At 50.7% G+C, this 26,125-nt stretch overlaps 1 protein-coding gene across 1 annotated transcript in view; it reads right to left on the bottom strand.

Annotated features, from left to right (window-relative positions):
- The window catches only part of LOC140403318 (adhesion G protein-coupled receptor E3-like), an 89,666-nt gene that overhangs the window by 32,191 nt on the left and 31,350 nt on the right, over positions 1–26,125 (bottom strand). The window contains exons 3-9 of the mRNA XM_072491165.1: positions 13,691–13,831; positions 11,728–11,853; positions 10,442–10,512; positions 8,227–8,401; positions 6,667–6,771; positions 5,331–5,533; positions 3,691–3,852 (exon numbers count right to left, since the gene is read on the bottom strand). Of these exons, the coding sequence (XP_072347266.1) occupies positions 3,691–3,852; positions 5,331–5,533; positions 6,667–6,771; positions 8,227–8,401; positions 10,442–10,512; positions 11,728–11,853; positions 13,691–13,831 (983 nt within the window). The remainder of the gene's footprint in view (positions 1–3,690; positions 3,853–5,330; positions 5,534–6,666; positions 6,772–8,226; positions 8,402–10,441; positions 10,513–11,727; positions 11,854–13,690; positions 13,832–26,125) is intronic.

The raw sequence follows: 26,125 nt of genomic DNA on the forward strand, positions 1-26,125 counted from the left end.
ACCTGGGTTCGAAGTCCACTGTGGCAGATGGTGAATTCAATAAAGAAATCATAGATCATAGAATTTACAGTGCAGAAGGAGGCCATTCGGCCCATCGAGTCTGCACCGGCTCTTGGAAAGAGCACCCTACCCAAGGTTAACACCTGTTGTCGATAGTGTGGAAGGATGTAGCAGGTTACAGAGGGATATAGATAAGCTGCAGAGCTGGGCCGAGAGGTGGCAAATGGAGTTTAATGTAGAGAAGTGTGAGGTGATTCACTTTGGAAGGAATAACAGGAATGCGGAATATTTGGCTAATGGTAAAGTTCTTGAAAGTGTGGATGAGCAGAGGGATCTAGGTGTCCATGTACATAGATCCCTGAAAGTTGCCACCCAGGTTGATAGGGTTGTGAAGAAGGCCTATGGAGTGTTGGCCTTTATTGGTAGAGGGATTGAGTTCCGGAGTCGGGAGGTCATGTTGCAGCTGTACAGAACTCTGGTACGGCCGCATTTGGAGTATTGCGTACAGTTCTGGTCATCGCATTATAGGAAGGACGTGGAGGCTTTGGAGCGGGTGCAGAGGAGATTTACCAGGATGTTGCCTGGTATGGAGGGAAAATCTTATGAGGAAAGGCTGATGGACTTGAGGTTGTTTTCGTTGGAGAGAAGAAGGTTAAGAGGAGACTTAATAGAGGCATACAAAATGATCAGGGGGTTGGATAGGGTGGACAGTGAGAGCCTTCTCCCGCGGATGGATATGGCTGGCACGAGGGGACATAACTTTAAACTGAGGGGTAATAGATATAGGACAGAGGTCAGAGGTAGGTTCTTTACGCAAAGAGTAGTGAGGCCGTGGAATGCCCTACCTGCTACAGTAGTGAACTCGCCAACATTGAGGGCATTTAAAAGTTTATTGGATAAACATATGGATGATAATGGCATAGTGTAGGTTAGATGGCTTTTGTTTCGGTGCAACATCGTGGGCCGAAGGGCCTGTACTGCGCTGTATTGCTCTATGTTCTATGTTCTATGTTCTATCCCCATAACCCAGTAACCCCACCCAACACTAAGGGCAATTTTGGACACTAAGGGCAATTTATCATGGCCAATCCACCTAACCTGCACATCTTTGGACTGTGGGAGAAAACCAGAGCACCCGGAGGAAACCCACGCAGGCACGGGGAGGACGTGCAGACTCCGCGCAGACAGTGACCCAAGCCGGAATCGAACCTGGGACCCTGGAGCTGTGAAGCAATTGTGCTACCCACAATGCTACCGTGCTGCCCTAAATCTGGAATTAAAAGTGTAACAATGACCGTGAATGTTGTAAAAACCCGTTCCTTTTGTAAATATCCTTTAGGGAAGGAAATCCACCACCCTTACCTGGTCTGGCCTGCATGTGACCCCAGTTGGTTGGCTGAAGGTGATTAGAGGTGGGTACGAAATGCTGGCCTCGCCAGCGAGACAAACACCCCATGACTTAATTTTAAACAAACACTTCCACTCTTTAGGGCATTGGTGGGAAACTTAGGCTGGTGAGTGGGCCGCATGAGAGTCCCTCCTTCATCTCAATGGGCCGTGAGATTGAAATCAGGCTTGTTCACTCACCGTGGCCCCATGAATAAGATTAAATATATTTAATACACGTCAAATCTTTCACAGGGTGTTATATAGAATGCTTAATCGTTTGCTTCTCAATAGAACATGTAATCAACCTCAAATGGTAAAAACAACAGAAATATTTACACTATGGCCAAGGTGGGAGCGCATGGCTCTGACAGTCAACGACAGGGCCTCTGACAGGGCTGATTGGGCTAAACAGCTGGCTGGTAAAGCAGAACAAGGCCGGCAGCGCGGGGGAATCACTTCAGCCAGACCGATAGGAAAAATAACTACACGGATGGAAATCAGCAGAATGTGGACAACGGTCAACAAAATGTCTCGTGAGGCCCACACTCAGAACCCAGATGGGCCCCACATGGCCCGCCCCCAGGCCACAGATTGCGACCTTTGATCTAGGGTGCGGTGCGCTATTATAATTACATTCTTTGCGCCATCAAATGGCATTTGGGGGCAGCACGGTGGCGCAGTGGGTTAGCCCTGTTGCCTCACGGCGCCGAGGTCCCAGGTTCGATCCCGGCTCTGGGTCACTGTCCGTGTGGAGTTTGCACGTTCTCCCAGTGTCTGCGTGGGTTTCACCCCCACAACCCAAACGATGGGCAGGGTAGGTGAATTGGCCACGCTAAATTGCCCCTTAATTGGAAAAAATGAATTGGGTACTCTAAATTATTATTTTAAAAAAATGACATTTGAATTGAACCACCAGGGGCGGGATTCTCCGACTCCCCGCCGGGTGGGGGAATCGCCGGGGGTCGGCGTGAATCACACCCCCGCCGTCCTCCTAATTCTCCCGCCCCCCAAAAACCGGCCCGGCGTGAGTCGCGCCGCCCGCCTCGGAGAATGGCGGGGTCCAGCGCGACCCAGTGGGCCCCGGGGCTGCCCAAATTCTCCGGCCCGCGATGGGCTGAAGTCCCGCCCGTCTTTTGCCGGTCCCGCCGGCGTAAATTGGAGTAGGTCCCTTACCGGCGGGACCTGGCGGCGCGGGCGGGCTCCGGGGTTCTTGGGGGGGGGGGGCGGGGGGCGGGGGGGGATCTGGCCCCGGGAGGTGCCCCCACGGTGGCCTGGCCCGCGATCGGGGCCCACTGCTCTGCGGGCGGGCCGTGGGGGCACTCTATCCTCCCGCACCGGAGGCCGTGGTCCTCCGCTTCCCGGTGCGGAAGCAAACCCCTCTGTGCATGCGCGGGGATGACGCCGGCACGCGCTGGTGCTCCCGCGCATGCGCTGACTCGCGCCGGCCGGCGGAGGCCCTTCGGCGCCGGTTGCCGTGGTGCCAAGCCCCTTTCCCGCCGGCCGGCGGGGAGCCAACCACTCCGGGGTGGGCCTAGCCCCTGAAGGTGCGGAGGATTCCGCACATCTGGGGCGGCCCGACGCCGGAGTGGTTCACGCCACTCTGTCCCGCTGGGACCCCCCGCCCCGCCGGGTAGGGGTGAATCCCGTCCCAGAAAACCTGCATAACTAACGTAATAACAGCTAGGCCTTTTTGGGTGACATCAGGAAAACACTCCTTCATGCAAAAAGAACTCTGGAACACTCTTTCCCCAAAAAGCTTTGCAGCTCGGGGGAATCAATTGAAAATGTTAAATCTGATACCCATAGATTTTGTTTGTTGGGTAAGGGTGTTAAGGGACCTGGAACCAAGGCAGGTGGATTGTGTTAAAATGAAGATCAGCCATGATCAAATTGAATGGCGGAACAGATTCTCTGTCACTCTCTTCCCCAGAGAGCGGTGGGGGTGGGGGTCAATGAATATTATCAAGGCAGAGAGATAGATTGCTGACTAACAGGGAGTCAAAGGTTACCGGGGTAGGGCAAGAATGAGAAGTTGAGGCCACAACCAGATCAGCCTTGGTCTCATTAACGGCAGGACAGACTCGATACCTTCCAATGGAAATACCTTCCATTTGTTAACACTGCCTGTACGCTTCGTTTTGACGTATGTCTCCCTCCGTGTTTCCTCCTGATTTTTTTCCAACCTCGCCAGCCCCTCACAGCTGCTCGGCCTCTCTTAGCCTTCTTCAGAACCCACTCTTACAATCCTGCCGCCTTCGACGGGACCAGGCTTATGCAGCGAATCATCCCGAACATACATACCTTCAGAGCCAGCAGTACAGCAAAGCTGGAAAGGTGAAGCGTCCTGCACACGGTATGTGTTTCGTTCGAGTTCGCCAACTCGCAGCCTTTGGGAGACCAGAACTTTCCTTGCGCTGTCCGATTCCAGTAGGCACACAATATTCTTGAATTGTCTTTATTTGCCTGTAGAAAAGACAAGGGACGCTTTCAGGAAAAATACATCCCATTCTCAACATCCCTTAGTTCCCTTCATTAGGCGTCCGCCATGATAGGACGAATGGCCTAATTCTGCTCCGACATCTTATGAACTTATGATTGTATTTATGGCCCATTATGGCGTATCTGTTCCCAGATCACAGAGGTAGTTTTCTCGAAGTACCCGAAGAAGTGCAGGGTAGGTGGTTTGACCACGCTAAATTGTCCTTTCATTGGAAAAATAAAAAATAAAAACATTGGCCCAAACATTCTTTTCCCACCATGCATGGCTATTGATAAATGATTCAGGTTCCAGGTGATCGAGTCTAAGGGCTGGATTTTCCCCTCTCGGCACTGAGTAAACAGGCAAGGTGGGGGCAGGGGGGAGGGAAAACAAATCATGAGGCGCGGTGGAGCCACTAACCCATCGCCCACCATTTTCCCTGGATCGGAAAAAATGGCGGGCTGTGCCCAGACCCACACATAAAGTGGCGTAGGGTTGACCATTTAAGTGCCTATTCTAAACGCTGTTTTCCTGAAGGTTGCTATTTTTGTCAAGGCGTTCGGGTTCCTGAAAGCTGTGCGATATCATACCAGGTCAAAGGGGCTGGTTTAGCACAGTGGGCTAAACAACTGGCTTGCAATGCAGAACAATGCCAGCAGCACGGGTTCAATTCCCGTACCGGCCTCCCCGAACAGGCGCCGGAATGTGGCGACTGGGGGCTTTTCACAGTAACTTAATTGAAGCCTACTTGTGACAATAAGTTATTATTATTGTGAACCTTGCGGGAAGCCGATTGTAGAGTTGGAATATATTTTAACTGGTAATTTTGAAATATATTGCTAACTTCACCTGAACTAATTAGATGCTGTTTGAAAAGTTAAATATATTAATATTGCAGTGATTGATCACAGCTATCTGTCCTTAAAGGCATTCAATTAGTCAGCATTGTGTAAGGATTCAGATGCTTTAAAGTATTTTATCCAGTGGATATCATCCTCTTTTGAATTCGACAATATGGAAAATCAGATATTAATGTGTTTGGGGGGGGGGTTATTAAGTTTGATGTTCACATTGATCTAATGTTGAGCCTTAGAAGCACTTTTTTAGCACCCACTATGTACAGAACCAATGTGTTGCACTGGCAAGTCTTTTAAATATTCATGAAATAAAGAAATCAGCTGTTCCAACCCCCCTAAAAATGTTCCTTTTAAAATCTAATTCAATCAAACAGTTATTTATACTCCCATTGGAAAAACCTTGAATCCACTTAACATCCCTAAAAATGACCAAATAAACAAACAGGCATTGAAAAAAATAATTTAAGGAGAGATGAATTTATTACAAGCTCACAAAACTGTCAGCGAAACTAACTGTCCTATTCGCAGCTGTATTCTGTGATCCGAGGAACAATTTTGAATCATACCATTAATCAATGAACATCGCGAAATGGTGTCTCACGAACCTTGGTATGACTGAAGGTGAAGGTTACTGCATGGGTGCGAAAGGTTCTCAACTTGCTATTTATCACTGCTGTTAATACAGCTGAATTCAGCACCATCCTCGGTGGAATAGGTTTAGCGATTTCCTCTTCCACTTCAGTGTTATTGCCCAAAATGTTTGCCATGTTTTTGTGAACAATTAAGGCAACGGTAGGAATCCGTCTACCTGTTCCGCAAAAAAAAACGAGAGCGAGAAAACAAAGGTCAATTATAATTGTCGCACCAAACTAAGTTTCACTGTCAACCCCTTGGTTATTATCACGATGTGTTGTTTCTAAAAACATTGCGCCGTAGGAATTTTGACCTGAAAAGGCCTCAGTTTACAACACACCCAAAAGATGTTCCTAGCAACAAGGCACTCCACTGGAAGTGTCAATAGAGACTTGGCCACTGGGGTGGGAGTTGAACCTCTGACATTCTGGATCAAAGGTAAGTGCTACCCACTGAGCTACTTTGATAACAATTGGTCATTTTCAATCAGGAGGGGGTGGTGACTTGGTGGCAATGTCACTGGGCTACTAATCCAGAGGCCCAGGCTAATACCCTTGGGGACATGGGTTCAAATCCCACCAGAGCAGCTGGTGGAATTTAAGCACAGTTAACACAAAGCTAATCTCAACAATGGTGACCATGAGACCATTGATTGTTGCTAAGAATCCATCTGGTTCACTAATGCCCTTTAGGGAAGGACATCGGCCTGCCTTCCCCTGTCTGGTCTACATGTGACTCCAGACCCCCAAAAATGTGGTTGATTCTCAAATGCCCTCTGCAATGGCCACTCAGTTCACGTGCAATTAGGGATGGGCCACAAGCCTTGGCCTTTGTCACCAACGTTCACACCCCATGAAAGAATAAATAAAACCAGATATACCCTGGACGAAAGGCCTGAGGGAAAACAGGAATCTTGGTAAAGAATGTGGGCAGTGGTAAGCCTTTTCTACTCTTTCTACCCACATTTTCTACTTCACCAACATTTGGAGAATTCGAGCTGCAGTCAAGGCCTGGAAGCCAGTGTTAGGTCCTTTAGGAAAGAGCCTGAGGCCTACTCCAGGAACGGGCAAAGGACACCCCGTAATTGTTCTATCCCACTACGGTGTGTGGCGCACTTCCAGATGGGGCTGTGTGCGCACTTCCTCCCCACCAATTTGGGGCCTTAGGCAGCCATGTAGTGCCTGAAAAAGGTTCACCAGGTGGCTCAATTTTTCAATTGAATTCCATTTAACTTGGGTTTTTTGTGACGCAGCGCCCCTGTTAACCTATCAGAGGTAGACATTGCAGCAGTTATTAATGATATCTTACCAGATGCCGGGCCAGCAAATACAATTGGATCAACTTCCATGGAGTTCCCCTCTGCCGATATCCTTATGGGCCTTTGAGGCTTCCTTTGACGCCTTATTACGATTTCTAAAAATTCAAGAGTTGACTGTTAATTCCTGCTGTTCCAGCTCCTATTTTCTTACTTAAAGGCCTCAATTCACATCCAAATTTCTCTCCGGCTATCAGCATTGCTGTGAAATAAAATGGTTTAATTCTATTCTATCTCTGCGATCTCTCTTCAGATCCAGGTGGGAAGGCCTTCCTCCCTGTGTGCGTAAAAAGCAGTGCTCAATGTTAGTACGCGTTCATAGAATAATAGTGATGCTTCTTTGACCGCGGGCTCCCTCACTCATAAGGCCGGACCTTGCCAGGGTGGCAGTGGCCCCTGACGGTGGGCCGGGGAGCCAGGGTGAGCCCCCAGTGGGCTCAGCTGATGAGCTGCCATCACGGCTCCATTCCAGGAATGGTGGCCACTGCTGGAACTGCGCCCAGCCGAGAGATGCATTGATCGACTCTGTCCTTGGGATGAGATAACTGGAGTTGGGATCGTCGGGGAGCGGGGGAGGGGAGAGAGATGAGGGGAAGGCGGGGTTGGTAAGAGCAAAGGGGGTTGTTGTCATGGGGTCATCCATTGACACCGAGGGCTTCCTCCGAGGGTCACTGATTGAACCTAATTAGGGGGAGCCCCCATTCCGAGCCCTCAGGAAGCACACTGGGGTTCACCAGGTGGGCTATGCATTCAACAGAGGGCTCACTAAACGCTGAAAAAAAGTCACTGCTGCATTAAGGTGATCCTGGGCCAGGAGGGCCGTCCAACATCTCCCCTGCGGTTGAGAAATGGTGGCAAGAAGGTGATGGCCGTGCCAACTCTGCCCTTCGATCTCTGTGCCTTCTCCCATTCTGCTCACCCAGGTCCCCTTAAATTCGCCCCATAGCCCCACTTGCCTTCCATGGATGGACTTTGTATCAGTCTAATCGCAGGTTCTGACCAAGGTGTTTGAAAAGTTAAAGAGATTTGATAGGGTCCACCCGGAGGATGTAGTGGCAGGAAATCAAGAACAGGCGGAGATAGTCTTCAAATCAAAGAAAAAATCAGGAGAAAAATCAGGAAACATTTTTCATCCAGAAGGGTGGTAAAAATCTCCATCTATCTTCCCCACCCCAAAGGCCCTGAATGCTGTGGGAAGGCTGGAGCTCTTATGATTAAGATAGTAATACTTGTGCTGGGTATGGTGTTAAGGGATACGGAGAAATGGAAGGGAAATGGAGATGGTGCGCAGATCAGTGGTGACCTGATTGAGTGGCAGAGCAGGAACAAGGCGTGGAATGGCGTCCTTCTGTTGCTAATTTGCACAATTCCAGTGCGTATGCGGTTTGGCATGTATGAGCATATATTAAGACATACACTGCACTGCCCCACACTCCATTATGGGGCGTTGATAGTATTGCTACAATGAATGGAGTTTCTCGTTAACTAATAATGGGGAGGGGCGGAATGAGGTGTTGCCTTAATCAGGGATCGGAAAACCATTCGCCCATTACCAGAGTCCAGCATTGACTTTCGTTCTTCACTCCGTTTCGATGGAACTTCGACGAGAGCCATCAGAATATTCTCCGCGTTATCCAGGAACTGAGTACATTTGCCGTCCTTTCCTGATGTCTTGCTGATCCTCGACATGTTCTTGTACAGAGCCTCCATTTGACATGAGCTCATACACTGTTAACAGGATCGAGAAAGGGAGCAGCCATTTTAAAAATGAATATCGACATCGTGGTACACTAAACACTCAATGCAGTGCCAAATATCGGCCTGCCAGCGCATTCAGCGATCGATCTCCTGGTCTGGAAGTCTCCAGCCGTTGGGATTTTCCATTCCTGCCGACAGCACATAGGTTTCCCGATGGTGTGGAGTGGCTTCCATGGGAAATCCCATTGACAAGCCGCGGGAGTGGAGAATCCCGCCTTGAATCTCCACTGCGACATCAACTCAATCTGGCCGCAATTGACCGAACTACTGCAGAGAGAGAGAGTTAGGAAAGGAAGTTGCGGGGAGGACACAAAGAGTTTGCGGAGGGATTATAAACTGGTTTGGTGAGTGGAAAGAAAAATCTGGCAGAGTGTAACTAGGGAAAACTTGAGATTGTCCACTTGGGCAGGACGGTCAGGAGAGCCGAATATTGTTTGAAAGGAAAGAGAATTTGATCACTCTGCCATTTGTGCCTGAGCTTTCAATCGCCCAGCTTTGGAAATCCCTCTCTGAATCTCTTTGCTCCTCTACCTCACTGTCTTCCTGTAAGACACTATTTTAAACCTACCTCTTTGACAAACTTTCGTGTCATCTGCCCTAATACCCCCTCTTGAGGCTTGGTGCCAAATTTCCCTTCATTAAGCTCCTTGGAACATCTTACGATGTGAAAGGTGCCATATAAATACAAGTTGTTGTTGTTTCAGTACGTCCTGGAGCACTTTACTGCCCTTAAGGGGCTTTATATATCTAGTTCTCCCTCATGTTCTATCCTAATCGATATTTATCTCACAACCAGCCCCACAAAAACAGATTTATCTGCCTTTCATCATCTTGCAGCTTGTGGGATCTTTCTGTGCACTAAATGGCTGCCATGATTCCTACTCTTACAGCAGTGACTGCCCTTCGAAGGGACTTCAGCGACAGTAAGCCATTCCCAACTTTGAAAACCTATAATGGGTCCTCACGTAACCGTCCCAATTCCAATTCGAAGGATTCAATTTTATAAGCTTTCCCTCAAAGGTTGGGAGCTTTGTTTCTGAGGCGAGCAGATGACCTGATGTAGGGAGGTCTTTTGGAGCGGCGTCACTGCCCCGGAGCCAGAACTTACGGGTTCGAGTTCCACCTCAGGTTTTGATGGGCAAGGAAGGTGCGTTCGTAACCTGGCCAGGCAGGTTGATTGTGCCAACTGGCAAAATCCTTCCCAACGCACCAATGGCTGGCGGTAAGAGCGGGGGAGACTCCTGGTCAGCCACGATGTGGAGTGACGTCCCTCAAGCTATAAGCCCCTGGCGACAGACGAGTGACCTGCTCCAGGAATTATTAGCTGTGGAAATGGACAAATGTCTGCCTTAGTGACCACTAGGTGCGGGAAGAGAATTGGGATTGGAAAACGTGACGCAGAGGGTCAGCTCAAAGCTGGAACAAATGGGGTGACAGTTGAACATTCTGAATGAAACTCAAAGTCAAAAGAAAGTCCCTCCAGCAACCACCTGTGCCCTCAACACAGCGGAGGCCGTGAAACAGACTCCTAAGACACGTGGTTGCCTCCACCACAGTTGACAGTAAAATCGCCCAAACTGCAGATGACCACAGGCTGCGTTCCCCTTTGAGGGGGGGGAGCTGACTGGAGGTGATTTAACCTGAGGGTCACCACCCCTCAGGCAAGGAGCACGGGTGAGAACCTTCATGAATAACCTCAGCCGGTACGGGAATTGAACCCGCGAGGTTGGCCTCGCTCTGCGTCACGAACCAGCTGTCCGGCCAACCGAGCAAAACCGGCCCCGACAGTTGACAATTGGAGACTACAAGGATAGGCCTAGACTGAGATGGCCAAATGACTCAAAGTTACCAAGCTATGCTGCTGTTTCTGGGATCTTGCTGTGTATTGCAGCGCTGTCTGCACTTCAAAACGACTTCATTGGCTATGAAGTGCTTTGGGCTTGAGATCACGAAAGGCGCTATATAAATGCAAGCTCTTCCTTTGTGTTCCTCTGCGTTTTATACACTTACCATTTGTTCGGATACCATCGAATTGGAAACGCCAACCTCCTTGTTGTTGAAATAGCAATTATATTCACATTCTGGGGGAATAAAGGCACAAGATTAGTGTCATATGGTTCATTCCCGAACTGATCACATATAAATAAATGTCCCATGGTGGCGGTTTCCTGTAAACCCACATTCCATCCCTGAACAATTATTAGCCCCTGAAACCAAAGAGAAAATGCTGGAAAATCTCAGCAGGTCTGGCAGCATCTGGAGGGAGAGAAAAGAGCTAACGTTTCGAGTCCAGATGACTCTTTGTCAAAACTGAGCTTTGAGAAAGGGTCATCTGGACTCGAAACGCTAGCCCCTTTCTCTGTGTGGGTGCATCATTCAGTGTGGAAACAGTGGTCTGATTTTCAATGACCAAATAATGTGTCGATTAAAATTTTTTTTAAAGCTCCCACCTGGCCCCAAATTCGCCTCTAACCCAACCATTTCCAGCTTTATTGGAGGGCAGGACAGGAGGCGGCTGGGAGGCTGGTTTAGCTCAGTGGGCTCGATAGCTGGCTTGTGATGCAGAACAAGGCCAGCAGCGCGAGTTCAATTCTCGTACCGGCTGAGAATTCTGAATTTCCCCTCCGTGGACCCGAACAGGCGCCAGAATGTGACGCCTCGGGGCTTTTCGCAGTAGCTTCATTGAAGCCTACTTGCGACAATAAAAGATTATTATTATTATTACTAGCCCGTGATTCCCTTCCTTTTGGAAGTTGGGCGTCCACAGCTAACTCAAGATTTGCAAATTATGTTTTTTTTTTCACCACTTGTATCACAGTCGGCGATGGAGAGGGCCACTCTGCAATGCACGGCGATCATCGTCAGGCTGGGGAATGGAGGTATCGACAAGCGGCGAATGCCAGTCTGAATTATAAGCAGAGTTTGACTCTGTTTGGAAACGGTTCAAAAAAGAAAATCCAATTTTCTGGACATCTGACGTGTTTCGGAATCCAAAACCAAAATATACAAGTTCGAGAACGGAAATCGTCCTGAGCAACACTTGGGAACTACTTTTAACATAGAATTTACAGTGCAGAAGGAGGCCATTCGGCCCAGCGAGTCTGCACCAGCTCTTGGAAAGAGCACCACACCCAAGGTCAACACCTCCACCCGTTCCCCATAACCCAGTAACCCCACCCAACACTAAGGGCAATTCTGGACACTAAGGGCAGTTTATCATGGCCAATCCACCTACTTGGTCCTCCGAGGATTTGAAATGGCGAGGAGAATGTTAATGAATGTTAACAATGTCTCACGTGAACATATTTTGCTGCTCTCTTTCCCACTTGTCGCGTTGACTACACAGCAATAACCTCCAATCGTGTTCACGCAGGTCGCACCAGTGCCACAGTGTGACCTCTTCATCTTGCACTCGTCCACGTCTGTGAATAAATGATTAAGTTGACCTTTTGTTTAGTCTTTCAGTGGATCACTGTGTGGGTGCATCATGCATTGTGGAAACAGTGGTCTGATTTTCAGTGGCCAAATGATGTGTCGATGAAAACATTTTTTAAAGCTCCCGCCTGGCCTCCAATTCGCCTCTAACCCAACCATTTCCGGCTTTATTGGAGGGCAGGACAGGAGGTGGATGGGTGGCAGGTTGGCGAATTTAACTGGTGTGGCTGGCAGTCTCTCACTCAGCCTGTTTTACAGATTTAACGGTGACCAGCAGGGTTTCCTGGGCTTTGGCAAACCAGACGGCTGAAGGGAGTCAGTAACAGGTGACTTTACAGCGCTACTTGTGGGCCATGAAGAGTAGAACACTGCATTGAAGTTACTGTGAAAATCCCCTCGTCGCCACGCTGCAGCGCCCGTTGGGGTACACAGATGGAGAATTCAGAATGTCCAAATTACCTAAGAGCATGCCTCTCGGGACTTGTGGGAGGAAATCGGAGCACCTTGTAGGAGGAAACCTATGCAGACACGGGGAGAACGTGCAGATTCCACACAGTCATCCGAGGCCGGGAATCGAACCTGGGACTCTGGCGCTGTGAAGCAACAGTGCTAGCCACTGTGCTACCGTGCCGCCGTTAGACCCTGAGACTGGGAATCAAGGATTCGATCTTCTTTCCCCTTCCCCCAGCTTCCAATGGCATTCTCATTGGCAAATCCCATACCATTGATTACCCCGGGAAGGGAAGAGTTGGGGTGTAGGGGAGGCCACTGGGGGTTTCCTTTGCTCCAAAGTTATCAGTCTCAGATACCATATTCGCTTGGTCAAATTCCTTCATTGTCTGAACATTATTATGGAACACCAGCAGTGCAAGTTCTGCAGTGATTCAAAGGGAAAGGCCACTTTGCCAAAGGCAACTGGGCATGAACAATTGAACAAGATCATAAAATATAGGAGCAGAATTAGGCCACTCGGCCCATTCAATCATGGCTGATATGTTTCTCATCCCCATTCTCCTGCCTTCTCCCCATTACCCCTGATCCCCTTATTAATCAAGAACATATCTATCTCTGTCTTAAAGACACTCAGTGATTTGGCCTCCACAGCCTTCTGCGGCAGAGTACCACAGATTCGCCACCCTCTGTTTTCATAGTATCATAGAATTTACAGTGCAGAAGGAGGCCATTCGGCCCATCGAGTCTGCACCGGCTCTTGGAAAGAGCACCCTACCCAAGGTCAACACCGCCACCCTATCCCCATAACCCAGCAACCCCACCCAACACTAAGGACAATTTTTGGATACTAAGGGCAATTTATCATGGCCAATCCACCTAACCTGCACATCTTTGGACTGTGGGAGGAAACCGGAGCACCCGGAGGAAACCCACGCACACACGGGGAGGATGTGCAGACTCCGCACAGACAGTGACCCAAGCCGGAATCGAACCTGGGACCCTGGAGCTGTGAAGCAATTGTGCTATCCACAAGGCTACCGTGCTGCCCATAATGTTTTAAAGGATCGTCCCTTCAGTCTGAGGCTGTGCCCTCGGGTTCTAGTTTCTCCTACTAGTGGAAACATCCTCTCCACGTCCACTCTATCCGGGCCTCCCAGTATCCTGTAAGTTTCAATAAGATCCCCCTTCATCCTTCTAAACTCCAACGAGTACAGACCCAGAGTCCTCAACCTCTCCTCATACGCCAAGCTCTTCATTCCAGGGATAGTTCTTGTGAACCTCCTCTGGACCCTTTCGGTCGAGCGCTTGGCATCGTATGGAAACTCTGGAGCAATATTGACACAAGTCGTCACTGGAACACGCCGATCTTACCTGCACAGTATGCTTGCCCAGTCGTACAGTTGTGATGTGGCAAACATAAACGAAACCCCTGATTGCAGTAGCAGACTGGTCCCCTGACATTTCGACATCTCGAAGCAGGCGGACATTTGTATGAAAGACACACATCAGGAACTGAAAAACATTGACAACAATGATGGGATCATGGGAATGTCTTGCTGCAAAATGCCGGGAATGGCAACAGTCACGTTTCTTTGCTTATTTACAGTAATATTTAGCTAACCATGTGTAGAATTTCCCCAGTGACCTCCTGACCTTGAGTAGGATCTTTTTGATGGAGGATTGGTAGAAACCGGCGGGAAAGGGGGGGTTTGAAGGACTTGCCAAGACATCAGCCAATCTCCTGCCAAAGGAGCGGAGACCACCGCCTATTACCCACAATACCCTCTAATGTCAACATCACATGCTTACATAACCCCTTTTCGCAAACAGGGAAAGTCCCAAGATGCATCACCAGAGTCTTGTTCAATGAAATTCGACGCTTAGCCACATAAAGGTGTAACAGGAGAGATGATCACATGTTTGGTCAAAGAATTAGATTTTGCGGAATTACAGATTTCATAGAATTTACAGTGCAGGAGGAGGCCATTCGGCCCATCGAGTCTGCACCGGCTCTTTGAAAGAGCACATCCTCCCCGTGTGTGCGTGGGTTTCCTCCGGGTGCTCCGGTTTCTTCCCACAGTCCAAAGATGATGTGCAGGTTAGGTGGATTGGCCATGATAAATTGCCCTTAGTGTCCAAAATTGCCCTTGGTGTTGGGTGGGGTTACTGGGTTATGGTGGATAGGGTGGAGGTGTTGACCTTGGGTGGGGTGCTCTTTCCAAGAGCCGGTGCGCACTCGATGGGCCGAATGGCCTCCTTCTGCACTGTAAATTCTATGATTATCTGTGACAATGAGGGTTACATTTCAGATTCCCAGCATGAGCAATATTGGGTCTTTTTGGTGGATATATGGACTGTCAATCGCTGTCATGCCAATTGGTGGTGTATTAACATCACAAGACAATGAGAGTAGAGGGGACACAAGTTCATCACTCTGGCCAAACCCCCAGTGATAATACTGATAATCTTTATTGTCACAAGTAGGCTTACATTAACACCGCAATGAAGTTACTGTGAAAAGCCCCTAGTCGCCACATTCCGGCGCCTGTTCGGGTACACGGAAGGAGAATCCAGAATGTCCAAATTACCTAACGAGCACGTCTTTCTAGACTTGTGGGAGGAAACTGGAGCACCCGGAGGAGACCCACGCACACACGGGAGAACGTGCAGATTCCGCACAGTCACCCAAGGTCGGAATGGAACCTGGGTCCCTGTTGCTGTGAGGCAGCAGTGCTAACCATCATGCCGCCCAACTTTGCTGAATTGATTTAGATGCTTTTGGCTTCACAGCAGTTGACAAAGCAGTTCCCTTTGAAGCCACCAGATGGCGCTGCAGGAAATTATCCCAATCTGAGACGTTGTCAGGAATCGGTGAAGAAAATAGTTGTTGGCCGTTCCATTTGTTAAGTTACAGATTTAGGTTCTTCAAGGTTAGGTGCGGAAAGTGAACCCTCTCCATTTCAGACACCCAAGATTTGAGCATCAAGCGTCCCCGGTTCAGTTTTACAACGTAGAACAGTGGTGGGCGTCCTGCAGCCTGGGGGCCAGAGGAGGGTCATCAGGGTTCCCGAGTGCGGCCCCACAAGATATTTTGTTGCCCACAGGCAGGGTCACCACACTCAGCTGATTTGCGTCCATGTAGTTTTTTCCTACTCTGTGACTAAAATGAGGGGCGGATGAAGTGAGGAGCGAGCTGATTGCTCACTATATTGACCGTGAGAGCCTTGCAGTCCCTCTTGTGTCCAAAGTGCAAATGTTTCTTTTGTTTTTACCATTTGAAAAGGAAGACAGTTCTATTAATATCACAGCGATTTTCTACAACTCATTGCGAAATATTCCCGTACCAGCCTCCCCGAACAGGCGCCGGAATGTGGCGACGAGGGTTTTTTCCCAGGAACTTCATTTGAAGCCGACTTGTGACAATAAGCGATTTTCATTTCATATTCGGCGTGCATTAAATGTATTTTCTTTTCTAATTAAGAGGCAATTTAGCGTGGCCAATCCACCTGCCCTGCACATCTTTTTGGGTTGGGACGGGGGTGGGGGGGCGGGGGGGGGGGGGCGGTGAGACCCACGAAGACACGCGGAGAACGTGCAAACCCGGGATCAAACCCGGGCCCCTGCCGTCGCGAGGCGGCAGTGCTAACCATTGCGCCGCAGCGCTGCCCGGAAATGTATCAATCTTATTCATGGGGTCACGGTTAGTGATACAAGCCCGGTTTCAATCTTGGGGCCCACTAAGATGGAGGGTCACTCAATGAGGAAGCTCCGTCACCTCTGTGCAGCTTTGGCCATGTCTCAGAGGATGGGGTGACCTTTTTCTTTATTTACTTATTCACAGTTTATGAGCACAGGACGAGGGTTTATTAGCTTCCTGCTCCTAATGAGACACGAAAGAAACAGAGCTCGTGCTTCAGTCGATAAAAACAGAAGTGCTGCAGATGCTAGGAATCTGAAATCGAAACAGACCGTCCGAGTAGCAGTTAAGCAGGTCCGGCAACATCTAAACAGAGTTCATGGGCGGGATTCTCCGGCCCCCTGTCGGAGAATCGCCGGGGGCCGGCGTGAATCCCGCCCCCGCCGTGTCACAAATTCTCCGCCACCGGAGATTCGGCGGGGGCGGGAATCGCGCCGCGCCGGTCGGCAGGAATCCCCCGGCGATTCTCCGGCCCGCGATGGGCCTAAGTCCCGCCGCTGTAAACTCTCTTCCGCCGGCGTGGATTAAACCACCTATCTTACCGGCGGGAGCAGGCGGTGCGGGCGGGCTCCGGGGTCCTGGGGGGGGTGCGGGGCGATCTGGCGCTGGGGGGGTGCCCCCACGGTGGCCTGGCCCTCGACCGGGGCCCACCGATCCGCAGGCGGGCATGTGCCGTGGGGGCACTCTTTTCCTTCCACCTTCGCCATGGTCTCCACCATGGCGGAGGCGGAAGAGACCCCATCCACTGCGCATGCGCCGGAATGCCGTCAGCGGCCGCTAACGCTCCCGCGCATGCGCCGCCCGGAGATGTCATTTTCACGCCAGCTGGCGGGGCACCAAAGGCCTTTTCCGCCAGCTGGCGGGGCGGAAATTCATCCGGCGCGGGCCTAGCCCCTTAAGGTTGGGGCTCGGCTCCCCAAGATGCGGAGCATTCCACACCTTTGGGGCGGCGCGATGCCCGACTGATTTGCGCCATTTTGGGCGCCAGTCGGCGGACATCACGCCGATTACGGAGAATCCCGCCCCATGTTCGGAAGAACAGCTGCATGGGTCGGAATTTTCTGGTCCTGCGGAAGGCTGGGTATTCTGCCAGTAGCAAACGGAGTTCTGCCTCTCGCCGCCGGGGAGCACGCAGCTGGGGAAGGAGGGTCGGAGAGCCACCCCCAAGCCCGCGGACAGATTATTTAGTTTGAAGGGTGCTCTGGCGAAACAGGAATCACTCCTGCCAGTAACATCTGCCATTGGCATTGTAGCAGGATCACGTCGTGAACGCATCTTCTGTGGCCATCAAGTGGGCCCAAGCCAGTGCTGTTGGGATTGGCGCCCAGTCCATGGCAAGAACCTACCCAGGTATTATGAGATAGTAATGGTGGTGAGCCACGCTGAAAACTGCTGTGGTCTGTCGAAGCAAATGTTGATACAACTCGAGCGATTGGCCAAATCATTTCGTAAAGCAATGAAGAATAAACCACATTGCTGTGGGCCTGGAATCAATTTTTTCTTTCAGACGTTCATGCGACATGGGTGTCGCTGGCTAACCCTGTCTTTATTACCCATCCCCATTACACCCCCCCCCCCCCCCCCCCCCCCCCGTCTACATCAATGGCTCCGAAGTGGAGATGGTCAATAGCTTTAAGTTCCTGGGGGTCACGATCACCAACTGTCTGTCCTGGTCCACTCACGTTGATGCAACAGTCAAGAAAGCTCAACAATGTCTCTACTTCCTACGGAAGCTAAAGAAATTCGGCATGTCTGCATCGACTCTCACAAACCTCTACAGATATGCCATAGAGAGCATCCTATCCGGCTGCATCACAGCCTGGTATGGCAACTGCTCGGCCCAAGATCGCAAGAAACTGCAGATGTGTGGTGAACTCAGCCCAACGCATCACACAAGCTTGCCACCCCCACGTTGATTCTGTCTACACCTCCCGCTGCCTCAGGAAGGCAGACAGCATTATCAGAGACCCCTCCCACCCAGGCATTGCCTTCTTCCAGACCCTTCCATCAGGCAGAAGGTACAGAAGTCTGAAGACCCGCACATCCAGACATAGGAACAGTTTCTTCCCCACAGCTACAAGACTCCTCAACGACTCTCCCCTTGGACTGATCTGTTCCCTGTAAGAACACTATTCACAATGTCATATGCTGCTCTTGTTTGCCCTTGTTCCGCACTATAACCAATCACTATTTGTTGATGCACCACTGTCAATGTACTAAGAACATAAGAACTGGGAGCAGGAGTAGGCCATCTGGCCCCTCGAGCCTGCCCCGCCATTCAATGAGATCATGGCTGATCTTTTGTGGACTCAGCTCCACTTTCCGGCCTGAACACCATAACCCTTAATCCCTTTATTCTTCAAAAAGCTATCTGTCTTTATCTTAAAAACATTTAATGAAGGAGCCTCTACTGCTTCACTGGGCAAGGAATTCCATAGATTCACAACCCTTTGGGTGAAGAAGTTCCTCCTAAACTCAGTCCTAAATCTACTTCCCCTTATTTTGAGGCTATGCCCCCTAGTTCTGCTTTCACCCGCCAGCGGAAACAACCTGCCCGCATCTATCCTATCTATTCCCTTCATAATTTTATATGTTTCTGTAAGATCCCCCCCTCATCCTCCTAAATTCCAACGAGTACAGTCCCAGTCTACTCAACCTCTCCTCGTAATCCAACCCCTTCAGATCTGGGATTAGCCTAGTGAATCTCCTCTGCACATCGTACTCTGTCGATTATTCTTTTGTCTACTATGTACGTACTGTGTATGTTCCCTTGGCCGCAGAAAAATACTTTTCACTGTACTTCGATACATGTGACAAAAAATATCAATCAAATCACCCCTAATCGCCCCTTGTTCAGGAGGACAATTAGTAGTCAACCACATTGCTGTGGGTCTGGAGTCACATGTAGGCCAGACCGGGTAAGGACGGCAAGTTCCGTCCCTAAAGACGCATTAGTGAACCAGATAGGTTTGTCAAACGATTTGTTCGTTACGTAGTCACCAATGCCGATACTCACCGGATTTAAATTTCCCAGCTGCTGTGGTGGGAATTGAAGCCACACCTCCCGTTTCTTAGGCCTCTGTCGCTCTTCCCACCAGGCTGAAATCGCCACACTCCCGCCCCTCTGGCTGCAGAGTTCCACGGTCGCCGTTCCCCCATCCCGTATGGCAGCCACCGGTGTGGGGCTGGAGAGTGAGCACCACGGAGCTGTTTGACTGTGGGAGGCGTCACGGCCCAGCCCGCCTCTGCCTTCACCCAGGAGCTTCGAGCGTTTCCCTCCCAGCAGGTGTCACTGTACCACAGTGAGGGGAGTGAGAATCCTGGGTTAAACTCACCCACTTCGCCCGGCCACAGTTGTAATGTCTCCCGGTCCAGCCGATTCCATACAGTTCCTGAGGTATTTCGCTCTGTGTTACTGTGGGTGACACAGCAGTGCTTTTCAAACTTTTTTTCCGGGGACCCATTTTTACCAATCGGGCGATCTTCGGGACCCACGCTGCCGACCTTCCCAACCCACCATTTTCACTTACCTTTAATGCGACAGGTGAGCCTGCTTGGTCCTCACGATCTCACTTGCTTTGTCATTCAATGTCAGACTTCTGGATGGGTTGTTCCTCAGAGGTCCTGCAGCTCACACCACCACTGCTTTGTCCTGCCGTGGACTCTCCTGAGCAGCTCTCTCCAGCAGATTCAGTTGTGAGATCCTGGCCTATTTGTGTCTCTGGCCCTTTCCTCCTTAGTCCGAAAAGATCCATCTTCAGTTCTTCACGCAGTCCTGTTGCTTGCTTGCTGGCAGCTACAAAACGAGGAAGCTCCCCTCTGTAATTTCATGCCCAGAGCAGGTGCAGTCAGTGTACTGGGCGCGTGGCCTGGGGCGGGATTCTCCGACCCCCCGCTGGGTCGGAGAATCACCGGGGGGGCGGTGTGAATCCTGCCCCCGCTGGCTGCCGAATTCTCCGGCGACGGGGATTTGGCGGGGGCGGGAATCGCGCTGCGCCGGTCGGCGGCCGCTGGAACCGCCCCCCCCCCCCCCCCGGCGAGTCTCCGGTCCATGATGGGCCGAGTGGCCGCCCGTTTTTGGCCAGTCCTGCCAGCGTATGTTACGACAGGCACTTACCGGCGGGACCTGTTCCACGGGCGGCCTCCGGGGTCCTCAGGGGGGCGCGGGGGGATCTGGCCCCCGGGGGGGGTGCCCCCATGGTGGCCTGGCCTTTGATCGGAGACCACCGATCCGCAGGCAGGCTTGTGCCATGGGGGGACTCTATTCCTCCGCGCCGGCTGGTGTAACGGTCTGCGATGGCGGGCGCGGAGTTGAACCCCCCTGCGCTTGCGCTGGGATGACGCCGGCACACGCTGGCGCTCCCGCGCATGCGCCAACTCGTGCCGGCCGGCGGAGGCCCTTCGCCGCTGGTTGACGTGGCGCCAAGCCCCTTCCGCGCCGGGTGGCGCGGCGCAAGCTACACCGGCGCCGGCCTAGCCCCTGAAGGTGCGGAGGATTCTGCCCCTTCGGGGCGGCCCGACGCCCGAGTGGTTCACGCCGATCCTTAGCGCCAGAGTTGCCGGTTCCCGAAGAATCCCGCCCCTGATCTCTGCCGCCGTACAGAGGAGGCAGTCTGGCCGTCTCGCGTCCCTCCCTACGTACTGCTACATCCGGCTGAGGGGGCACGCATGCGCGGGACGGCAGGCATTCTTGAAAGCCGGTCGCGGCTGGTATTTTTAAAAGCCGAGGGGGGCTGTTGTGCACTTGTTCCTGCGATCGGGAACGCCGTGGCCAATTTCTCTGTGACCCACCCTGAGTTTGAAAATGGCTGCGTTACGGTAACAATGGATAGCCAGGGAGCAAAGCAGTCCGCTGTAAATAAAAACAGAAAATATTCAGCAGGTCTGGCATCATTTGTGGAGAGAAACAGTTAACGTCTCGAGTCTGTATGACCCTTCTGCAGAACTATGTATAATACTTTGTATATTTACCTGTGCAACATGTGCTCACATACAACCATCCCCAGCGCACACACTGCCGAAAACTGCACGCACTGATACTGTGGGGAGACGGGAGTTTTTGTGCTACCTGCCACCTGGAGACGACCCACCATTGGCTGTTGGCAGTGAGTACTACTGGTACCTCTGTTGTCAAGGGTATTGCACTAGGGACGCTGGGTTCCAATCCCACCATGGCAGATGGTGAAATTTGAATCCAATTTTAAAGAAGTTTCTTGATAACCATGAAACCATTGTTGTAAACACCCATCCTTTAGGGAAGGGGCGTGAGGGTGGCACAGTGGTTATCGCTGATACATCACAGCACCACGGACCCGGGTTCAATCCCGGCCTTGGGCGACTGCAAATTCTCCCCGTGTCTGTGTGTTTTTCCTCCGAGTGCTCCGGTTTCCTCCTGCAGTCCAAAGATGTGCAGGTTAGGTGGGGTTGCGGGGATAGGGCCGGGGCCAGGCTTAGGTGGGGTGCTCTTTTAGAGAGTCGATGCAGACTCAATAGGGCAAATGGCCTCTTTCTGCACTGGAGAGATTTTATGAAATCTGCCGTCCTTACCCGGTCTGGCCTGCACATGACTCCAGACCCATAGCAATGTAGTTGACTCTGAAATGTCCTCTGAAATGGTCCACTCAAGTCACTCAGTTCAAGGGCCATTAGGGATGGGCCTACAGTTAGCGATGCCTGCATCAAAAGTCTGGTGTATGTCACATGAAAACGTACTTCATAAAGTCATGATATTAATGGCAAGGGTGCCTTGCGTCATTCAGTGATGACAAAAGAGCTTCGGCAAGTTGAAAAATCAGACTGAAGGACTCATCACTGACGATTGTGGTCAAGTCAAAGGTTAGAAGTTTGACCTGGATATTGTTGAAATGTTGTGAATTACGCTTCAAATGCCATTTAGTTTTGCTTCTCTGATATTCGCAGGCAAAGTTATGAAACTTTGAAGTTGCACAAAGGTTTTGGAAACTGCACCATGAAGTTTATCTCACCTATTACAACTTGAAAGTATTTCCCTGTAAGTTCACCAACCTGCCCCACACATTTTCACACACTATTTAATTTCATTACTCAACCACAAATGATTGAGCACAGCCTTTGACTAATCGTATTGATGCATTCCGTTCAGCAACATTGCTGCACATGTGACTGCACAATCGCTTGGAATCTCTTACATACTGGCTAGTCCATCGTTTGGTAACTGGTGAATAGGCAGGAAACTGGAGCTCGATCTGTCCTCTCTGCAACTCCCTCTCTCTCTCTCTCTCTCTCTCACACACACACACACACACACACACACGTACACAAAACGTTCGCTCTTTTCTCTCCCTACAGATGCTGCCAGACCTGCTGAGATTTTCCAGCATTTTCTCTTTCGTCACAGAAACACATATATATACACATATGCACACATATACATGCACACACCCATATACACACATACGCATATATACACATATGCACATATATACACACTCATGCACACACACACATAATAATAATAATCTTTATTAGTGTCACAAGTAGGCTTACATTAACACTGCAATGAAGTTACTGTGAAAATCCCCTAGTTGCCACATTCCGACGCCTGTTCGGGTACACGGAGGGAGAATTCAGAACGTCCAATTCACCTAACATATACACAGACACACACCTCCACAGACTCACATACATGCACACACAGTTAGACACACATGCACACACACACACAAATACACACACACACACTCTCACATACATGCACAGGCACACATGCATGCACACAAATGGACACAACACACATACATGAATAAGCACACATACACATGCACACAGATGCATACACACACACATGTGCGTACACGCACACTCACATGTACGTACACACACTCACACAAATACAAACCGACACAAACACACACGGCACAAATACAAACACATTCAGACACAAATACACACAAGCCCAAAACACACACACACACACACACCTGTTTGTGCACACACACACTCACACAAATACACACAAGCTCAAAACACACACACACAAACACTCTTTTTCTTCATCTTCGACAGTCCCTCAGGATCGAGGGTGACTTGTTTCCTGCAAATTCCTTCCAACACACTTTTCACTGTACCTCGGTACACGTGACAATTAACAAGTCCAATCCAACACGGCAATGCAGGCGGTAAGAGCGGGAGAGACTCCTAGGCAGCCGGGTTTGATGTGGAGTGACGCCTCTGGCGACAGACTAGCGAACCCGTCCAGGAAAACAAATCTTCCTGTGGCAAGTCTGTGCACCACCCGATGTCAGAGGAGGAAAAGTAACAACGGGGGCTATTACGTCCGAGAGCGTCGACATGATGTCAGTTTAATGTCTCTCCGACACTCCCTGAACGCTGCCCTGGAGTGTCAGCATCAATTTGGTGCTGGGGTTTCAGGAGCAGGATTTGAACCCACAACTTTCAGTCTCAAAGATAGGACTGCAATCAGCCAGGCCAAGGCCAAACTCATTTCGACCTTGAACTTCCAGTTTATTTCCGACGCTTCAAGTTTTTAACAATGAAGAGTCTTTCACCTCACATGTTATTTAATCTCACTTTGCACAGATTGGTGGAGGGGGGGGGGGGGGGGGGGGGGGGCGGAGGGGGGTGCGAGGCGGGTAAATGATGAAATCTCTACAAAATCACGCCTGTGCTTTCCACATCCGTGATGATTCATTTAAGTAGCTGCAGTGTTCAGCAAGTACAAAGGGTCTAACAGCAACTCTGTGCCAGCTTATCTGATTACATAGGGATAACAAGAAGCGTGTTATGATGATATGGTGCCTGCGCCTGTGAGCTACGGATGGAAGGAAATAGCGTCCTTCATAATTGACTGTTACCCAGTGATCCCCCCCCGGGGTTGGCACATGTCTGGACTTCGGACAAAGACTTCAATCTGATCGCCCAGTTGGCAGGCCTGCCTTTGACCCAGGAACTCTGGTTCTGAGTCCCACCCCAGGGACGTAAGCGACGTACGTCCATGACGTGGCCTCACACTTTGGGTGTCAGGTGAAGATTCTTCCAACAGATGCCACAGGGGTGAGAGTGGGGGAGATTCCTGGTCGGCCGAGCGAGGGGGAAGAACACTGCAACCTCTGCCATTGCTCCAGGTTACAATGCACACGTCACAGTGCATGTTGCCGCGGCAATGCGGCCTCCTTGGCTGAACTGTGATGCACTGTTGCCACCACCGTAGTTTAGTGACAGAAATCAGGGCTCACAATTGAAAGTGAAAGCCAATGTTTCTAGAGCTGCGCATGAATCAGATTAGGATTGGTTTGGTTGAATTTGGGGGGGAATAAAATAAAATACCATGCTTTAAGTTCAACCTCAGAGGATCATGGAATCCCGACAGTGCAGAAAGCGGCCATTCGGCCCTTTGAGTCTGCACCGACCCTCCAACAAGCACTCCACTCAGGTCCACTCCCTCGCCCTATCCACGGCCTGTTTGTGTCTCTGGCCCTCTCTTCCTTCGTCCAGAAATACCCACCTTCAGTTCTTCACACAGTCCTGTTGTTTGCTTGCTGGCAACTGCAAAATGGAGGAAGCTCCCCTCAGTAGTTCCTCCCCCAGAGTATGCGACGCCAGTGGACAGGGCGCGTGACCTGCTCTCTGCTGCCGCTTCTGGCGGGAAAGCTGATCAATTAAAAATTTCGGAACAGCGCGCTGACGTACGAGAGAGGCGGTCCACCCCGCTGGGCTCCAGGCCTACGCACTGTTGCACCTGGCTGAGAGGGGCACGCATGGGCGGGACGGCCGGCATTCTGGGAAGCCGGTTGCGGCCGTCGGACCCTTCCTCCCGCGATCGGGAACGCCGTGACCGATGGCTCCGGGGCCCTCTCGACATCCGCCCACGACCCACCCGCGGGTCGCCACCCTGTGTCTGAAAATGGCTGTCACAATCAAACCTTTTTTTAAGCCCTGTTGAAACCGTGTTGCTCCCCCGCCCCCACCCCCATTCAAGGTCAGTCTATCCTTCCTGAGCACAGCAACCTCTGCTTAAACAGTGTAAGGCTAGCTCAGAATTGATCTAAAATGTCTGTTTGCCAGACTGAACTCTGATCACAACGACACTCTGGATTAACATCACAGCAGGGGCAACGATAAAGGCAAAGAAACATTTGGCACCAGGAGGTAACATTAAAAGCAGCAATTATTGAATCAATAGTCAATGTAATTAATATTGCTGTCCCTGGTGCCTGCAATTTTGTTACTGAAGGGATTAGAATTATCCAACAGTGATGCCCTCAACGGTCCCTCATTGAGGGATTTTGTTTTAATCGACCCCCCCACCCCCCAACACAAAGTGTCCCCTTTCTGCCTCAGAATAATTCGGCCAATTCCACCTCGTCCAATCACTGTTGAACAAGGACGGAATGTTGAATGGTTCCGAAGGCATCAGGTGGGGTTTCCAAGCCCTCCCTCACCCTCCCGCCGCTGACCAGGTCTTCCAGTCCCGCCGATGCTTTTTCTTATGCGTCCTTGGGATGTGGGCGTTGCTGGCTGGGTCAGCATTTGGTGCCCATCCCTAATTACCCTGGAACTGAGTGGCTGGGTCGGCCATTCCAGAGGGGGGCAGTGAAGAGCCAACCCCATCCCGTACGTACCCGGTCTGGAGTCACATGTAGGCCAGACCGGGTACGTACGGCAGATTTCCTTCCCTGAAGTGTTGTGTTGTGTACTCTGGGATAACACAGGCTGCAACTGGATGCAGCTTCAACCAAAAGATACTCCAGACCTTGAAGTTAGTTCAATCTGATTTATTTAACCAGTAGCACAGTTAGCACAGTTCTCTGTGAGTTCGACTCTCTGCTAACCTAAGTGTGGTTACTCTGTCTGACTGGACCAGACTAGCTCTTAGCCACGTGCTGGAGGTGTGATACGGTACATACACCCTGACTCACTCTGTAGATGTTCATCAGTGGAAAGAGGCGGAGTGTGAGTGCCTCGTGTCTTTTATAGTGAGATCCCACCCCTGAGTGTCCTGCCTGCTCATTGGTCATGTCCTGTTCTCTGTGTTCATTAGCTGCATGTCTGCATATCATGACATGAAGGACATTAGTGAACCAGCTGGGTTTTTACGACAAGCGGCAATG

Source organism: Scyliorhinus torazame, chromosome 27, assembly GCF_047496885.1.
Source record: "Scyliorhinus torazame isolate Kashiwa2021f chromosome 27, sScyTor2.1, whole genome shotgun sequence".
In the NCBI taxonomy this organism is placed as follows: domain Eukaryota; kingdom Metazoa; phylum Chordata; class Chondrichthyes; order Carcharhiniformes; family Scyliorhinidae; genus Scyliorhinus; species Scyliorhinus torazame.